The 6,227-nt window shown below is 36.6% G+C and overlaps 1 protein-coding gene across 1 annotated transcript; it reads left to right on the top strand.

Annotated features, from left to right (window-relative positions):
• The first annotated feature begins 527 nt into the window (after nucleotides 1–527).
• Nucleotides 528–3,053, top strand: LOC102213300 (C-type lectin domain family 4 member M-like). The gene is made up of 6 exons (XM_005739828.1): nucleotides 528–579; nucleotides 1,006–1,065; nucleotides 1,218–1,277; nucleotides 1,452–1,603; nucleotides 1,700–1,812; nucleotides 2,819–3,053. The coding sequence occupies exons 1-6, from the start codon at nucleotides 528–530 to the stop codon at nucleotides 3,051–3,053; spliced, it is 672 nt and encodes a 223-aa protein (XP_005739885.1).
• The last annotated feature ends 3,174 nt before the right edge of the window (nucleotides 3,054–6,227 follow it).

Genomic DNA, 6,227 nt, shown 5'->3' with positions numbered 1-6,227 from the left:
AGCTATATTATCACCTGCTTTCCTATAACACTCAGTGTCGAGTCCTTGCTTCTGTCTTATGCAACACATGCAGTCAGTTTATAGCAGTCAATTATTGATTTATTATGGTTAAGAAAACCTGATATAAATTCATAACATGTCATAATTTGAGTAATGACATAATAAATAATTGGATGAATGGCAAAGTCATATCTATATATTAGTTGATTACTTGCAGATTAATTATGATTTTATGATTTTATTATGATTTTTAATGAAATTATATTCAATTAAAAAGAAAGCATTTAAAAGCATTGTTTTACTTTTCAGTTAAATCATAAAACACTTTATAAGTGGTCGCGCTATGCATTCATTTCACAATGACATCAGAAAGGTTCTGGTAACGAAGATCTTCTCATTGGCTATAGACTCTACAGATACAAATGCAAATACACTTCATAGAGATTAAGTGAAACCAAAAATATTACTATTTTAATTTTTTCTTATTTTTTTTTTAATAAGTGTTTGAGCTTTTGAAAACCAGGGAAATGCTCAGAAATCTTGAACTGAAGCAGAAAACCATAAAAGCCGATGTCACAGGTAAGAATATAAGACTCCAGTAATCTAATTTTATACTAAACTCTTTCATTTAATCACGTAACACATATAATATTATTAAATTTTGCTTATTGTTTTTTCCTAAGATTTTGAGCAGGAAACATTTTCATACTTGTTATTGATCCTGATGAATAATTGCTATTCTTTTTTTTAATCCTAATCTTTCTCTTTGTATTGTTTTTTTAGAGAGACTGCCTGAAATCAAACCATGTAGTACAGTGCACATGGTTGAGAGCCTGAAGTAAAAATTAGTACGTTATGAATTGCCAAAAGAGATTTAATAAGCAAATAAATAAAAATATGAAATTATATATAATATATAAAAATATATAGCTACAGGACCCAAGGAGCAGCATGCTGAAAACTTAATGAAAATCAATTATTTTTTTTATTTCTTTTTCAAAACAGTAACACAGCCGTGCAACATAATACAGCCAACAACCCCACAACCTACTGAAATAACCACCAGTAAGTTTTAGATTTTGTTTTGTTTTTGACACATTGTTTTATCCTCTGATTAAGGAAAGGGGATAAAAGGAGAATTGTCTTGCAGCCAAATAAAAAATAGATGATCTTGCTGAAATTTTAACAAAAATGTTTTTATCTCTTATCCATACCAGTAACACAATCATACACCACGATACCGACTACAACCCCACAACCTTCTGAAATAACTACAAGTAAGTTTTATATTTTGCAACTGAAATGTTTTTGTTAATCCTCCGATTAAAGAAACAATGATGGACTGACAGAATCAGTATGTTAGATTTTAACTGCAGGCCAGTCTCCTAATACATAAAAATGAACATGTTTTCTTCCACACGACTGAAGTCTTTAATGTATTCCCCTCAAAGATGATCCATGTTATGAATGTGAAGATGGCTGGAAGCAACATGGAGAAAATTGCTATTTTTTCTCCACAAGAAAATCATCCTGGAATGCAAGCAGAACTGAATGTAGAACTCAAGGAGGAGACCTGGTTAAAATAGACAGCAGTGAGGAGCAGGTATAAAACATTTCTGCAGGTTCATGATCTCAAACTCATATTTCATCCAAAGATGGGAAGTTTCACAAAGTAATTTAATCAAATTTTCCTGTTTAGAATTTCTTGAGGACAACCATTGAACAAATAAGAAGATATTTCTGGATTGGACTGACAGACTCAGCAGAAGAGGGCAGATGGTTGTGGGTGGATGGCTCACCGCTGAATGAAAGGTTTAATTAAATCCAATTACATTATATTACATACACAAACAGTCAAAAGTTTGGACACACCTTCTCATTTAATGTTTTTTCTTTATTTTCATGACGATTTACATTGTAGATTCTCACTGAAGAGATCAAAACTATGAATGCACACATATGAAATTATGTAGTAAACAAAAAAGTGCAAAATTACTCAAAAAATGTATTATATATTATATTATATGTATCATATATATTTTTTTAAAAATCCCCACTCACCCCTGCGGGCAGTCTATCCTTCAACCTCAGTTCCTCTACCAGAGGCCTGGGAGCTTGAGGGTCATGCCCAGTATCTTAGCTGATCCAAGGACTGCGCTCTTCTGGATCTCCACTTGGAGCCACTTGCCTAGCTTGGGAGTCACTGCACCTTCTCCAGCTCTTCTCTGTGCCCTTAGTACTTCTTAAGCTTATCGTGTTCCTTCTTCCTGATGTTGTTGTCATTTGGAACCGCTACATCTATCACTACGGCCGTCTTCTTCTGCTTGTCTACCACCACATGTCCGGTTGGTTAGCCATCACAATTTTGTCCATTTTGTCCGTCTGTATCTGGAAGGCCCTACATGATTCATTCTCGACCATCCTAGGGGGTGTCTCCCATTTTGACCTTGGAACTTTCCAGCCCTGGTATGGTAGACCCCAGCCTCTATGGATCTTGTGCTCAGAGCTTGTTCCTGTGCTGCTGTGAATAGTGCCTCTGTGCTGTCTTTCAGTCCAGCTTTATCCAGCCACTAGTAGGATTTCTGGATATCAGCCACCTCCTCTATCCGCCAGTGACAGTGAGGAGGTAGGAGAAAAGAGAGGAGGGCAGAGAGACAGGGGGGGAAACACAAACAGTGGGAAAGAAGAGACACGTTTCATGACATGCAGTAGTGGCATATTAAAAAATTGAACAAATTCTGAAAATATTTTTAGTCATTTTCACAATCAAAGTTAACAGCTTTCACTGTTGCTGTTCTTTCTGTTCTTAATCGATTAGGTTGACATTCTGGTTCTTTCATGAGCCAGATGATTGGACTGAGGAAGATTCTGATGGAGAGGACTGTGCGAGGATGGGGCCAACGTATTGGTTTGATAAATCATGCAAAGCACGTGAAAGAAGTATTTGTGAGAAACCTGCTGCTGCTGTGTGTCCTCACTTCAGTTCAGGAACAACAGTGAGAGTAGAGGACACAATGAGCTATTTTTCTAAAGCTAATGCTGCAAACATTTAAAGTTTCCATTAAGAAATGTTTAATGAAAAAACTGTATCTATCTATATCTATCTATCTATACTGTTTGCAAACAAATAAATGTGAAATACTTTTTTGTGCCTGATCTTCTTATTCATGTATTATGGGTTAAAGCACCAATGATACCTGTGAATTCCTTATTTTTTTCTCTTTATTCATAATCTTTAAGAATTTACAAAAACAATTTCCTGGAAAATGTGTGAAGAATAAAAAGACCTCAGTCTGTTTTTCTGTGCCGCTTAAATAGTTACAGGGATGTTATTATACCTTTACCTGCTGCATGATCTTTTGAAACTGTAGATATTTTGTGTATAAATAATAAAGAAAAGTACTACACCTAAAGACAAATGAAAAAATTGAGTAAAACAGAAACACAAATAGAGGGTGCTGCATGTCGACATCAAAAAATTTGCCTGTCAAAAAATTTAACTGCATAGCGAGATTTCAATATTATTCAAAATAAGTAGTTTTAAGTGAATCCAATTACAATGCAACTCATTTTAAAGCATGCAGTTTACATTAAAGATAAAGTCTTCTATTTATCCTTTAAAATTTTGCAGAAAACTTATTCCATTGAGCAAGTAGTAATTAACAATTGAGAGTTAACAGCATAGGCGGCTCAAAGTACAACAGCTTCACGCACAGCTTAATAGTGGTCGTAGTAAGCAAGCATGTCAAACATGTAGGAGGAAGTGTACAGACTTGTACAGAGCGAGAGGCACCCTGAACCAAAATGGCTAGCACAGCATTCTGCGTCATGCAATACCCTCTGGTATGCACCTAGTTGATCGGGGGCTTATCCTACAGCAAGATAATGACCCAAAACATAAGTCCAAGCTATGCCAGAACCAGATGTTAAGCTTGAAAACATGGAGTGGCCAGCAAAGTCTCCAGACTTAAACCCCATCGAGCTGGTTTGGGATGAACTGGACAGAAGAGTAAAAGCAAAGCAACCTACAAGTGCCACACATTTATGGGAACTTCTGCAACAGATATGCGAAGAACTTTCTGAAGAATATTTGATTTCTATTGTAGAAAGAATGCCACGGGTGTTAGGCTCAACGAACGGACTCTATGGCAGAGCACACAGAAACGCAGGGAATGCAGAAAGTGCTCTTTATTTACAATGTCTGGATTATTTACACAGGGTGGGAGATTGTGTACAGTGATAAATAAACAAGAGGGAAACCAGGGAAGGGGGCTGACACGCACTTGGAGTGAAAGGGGTAATCGGCGCACGCAGGGTGGATTTGTCACACTGGTAGTACAGCCTCGGGGGAGAACCTCCGGGATGCGAAGGTAAAGATGCGATTTATCTCTGCAGTGATCCCGGAAATATGGCTTCACCAGCAGTTGACAGGCAAGCGGGTGATGGATCTGGCACTCAGGGAGGCGACAATACTCCGACACAAGACATCTGTCGCGCTGCTCCTAAATAACGCTCCATCAAATGATGTATGATGTACCGCCGGTGTGCCAGCATCCCGTGACACACCGCCCCGCCTACCTGTGCTGAAAAAGGAAGCAAATCCATGACACCACACCAGAGAAACCACACCAACTGCTAATAACTGGTGTGCTCAGGTGTATTTGTTTTCAGGGGGGGTTATTGACCCCAATTGCTTATTTGTACTATGCATTTATTTCAGAGTGCAATAAGACATTAAACTGCATTTTCAATTTAAAAAAGAAAAACTGGAAAAATTGGGCGTAGGTAGGACACCCTCTCTTCCTCACTGGCTCCATGTCTCTAAAGATGTTCTACAGTTGTTCACTCTCTCGCACAAAATCACCAAAAAAAAATTTTTAAAAACAACAACAACAACAAAAACCCATATCACACAGACTATTCACTTCCTTATGTAAACCACTGAATCAGGTACTGAGGCAGTGATGTACTGAATGATGCTTCGGCTGTCACAGATCACATAACTGTTTAGTCAAGCCAAGCCTTGTTTTTTCTTTTGTTACATGCCAGAACTTCAGCTTCAAACGGACGATCACTATTGTTTTCAATTTCATGCATACATCTACCCTCATCTATGCACCACTGATATTTAGTATTGTATTTCATACAAAGGATTTGCCTAATTTGAAAACACAATACAGCATCACACCACAACACAGTTTTTACAAACTGTATCAAGACTTACATGATACACTTCTAGAATGTATGTACAGGGATAAATGTGACTGATAGACATTTACACAATTATGCTCAGGTGTTTAGCAATATTTATTAGCTTTCTTTATTTTTATAAAAGGTAATATTTATTGAATCATGTTTGAGACAGTTAGACCAAAGGACAATTATGATTTGGCAGTAAGTTTTTAAAAAAATGAATGTCAAGTCAGTTTTTAAAACAGAACCATGTAGAAAAAAGAAATATAGAACCATTTACATCATTTTAAATGAGAACAATCAAGATTTTGATCTTGTGAGGTAGTGAAACTGCCATGTTACGTTAATAACCTATCTACAGATTGTGAAACAATTTGAGAATAAAGTTCCTCAATGTTAAATTCAGAAGACCGGTAAAGTATATATTATCATTAAAACAAATTGGATAAACTTAAGCAATCTCTGTGCTGAAAGCACAAAGCTGAAAATCAATATTGGATGTCCATGATCTAAATATGACAATGACTATCTAGCTTTTTATCAGTACTCAGTTCAAACGTTTGCATCTCTGATAGGATTGGAAGTGAATTAGTGCCTATGAAATTGGTAGCTAGCACATCTGGACAGGCACCATCAAACCCAAACCAAAGTCACCCATTTCATTCACCATTTCCGTCTAAATATTTCTGCAGCATTAACTTAATTCCAACTTCAGTGAAAACATCCCAGAATTTTTTCCAAATCCCCATTAGAATTTCTCACTAGGTTCTCCCCTATCAGCACCTCCTTCCTTTGTGAATTAAAGCACAATTGCAGAAAAGCGCCACAAGGTGGTGCCCTCTTCATTTTTGTTGTGTTAAGCTGGAGATCCTAAGAGTGTACTACTAAGAGATTAATAGGTTAGCAAGCTATGTTGCTTGACAAATCAGAAGTGACTGTACACTTTCAGCTGAGCCATAGCCTAGAACACAATTACAAGGAGACACATGGGCTTAAATGATGCTATTTTTTTTTTTTTTTTTTTTTTTTTTTTT

The sequence above is a fragment of the Pundamilia nyererei genome, unplaced genomic scaffold (genome assembly GCF_000239375.1).
Source record: "Pundamilia nyererei isolate P.nyererei 1_Seehausen unplaced genomic scaffold, PunNye1.0 scaffold00093, whole genome shotgun sequence".
In the NCBI taxonomy this organism is placed as follows: Eukaryota; Metazoa; Chordata; class Actinopteri; order Cichliformes; family Cichlidae; genus Pundamilia; species Pundamilia nyererei.
This window is presented reverse-complemented; position numbering and strand designations above follow the sequence as displayed.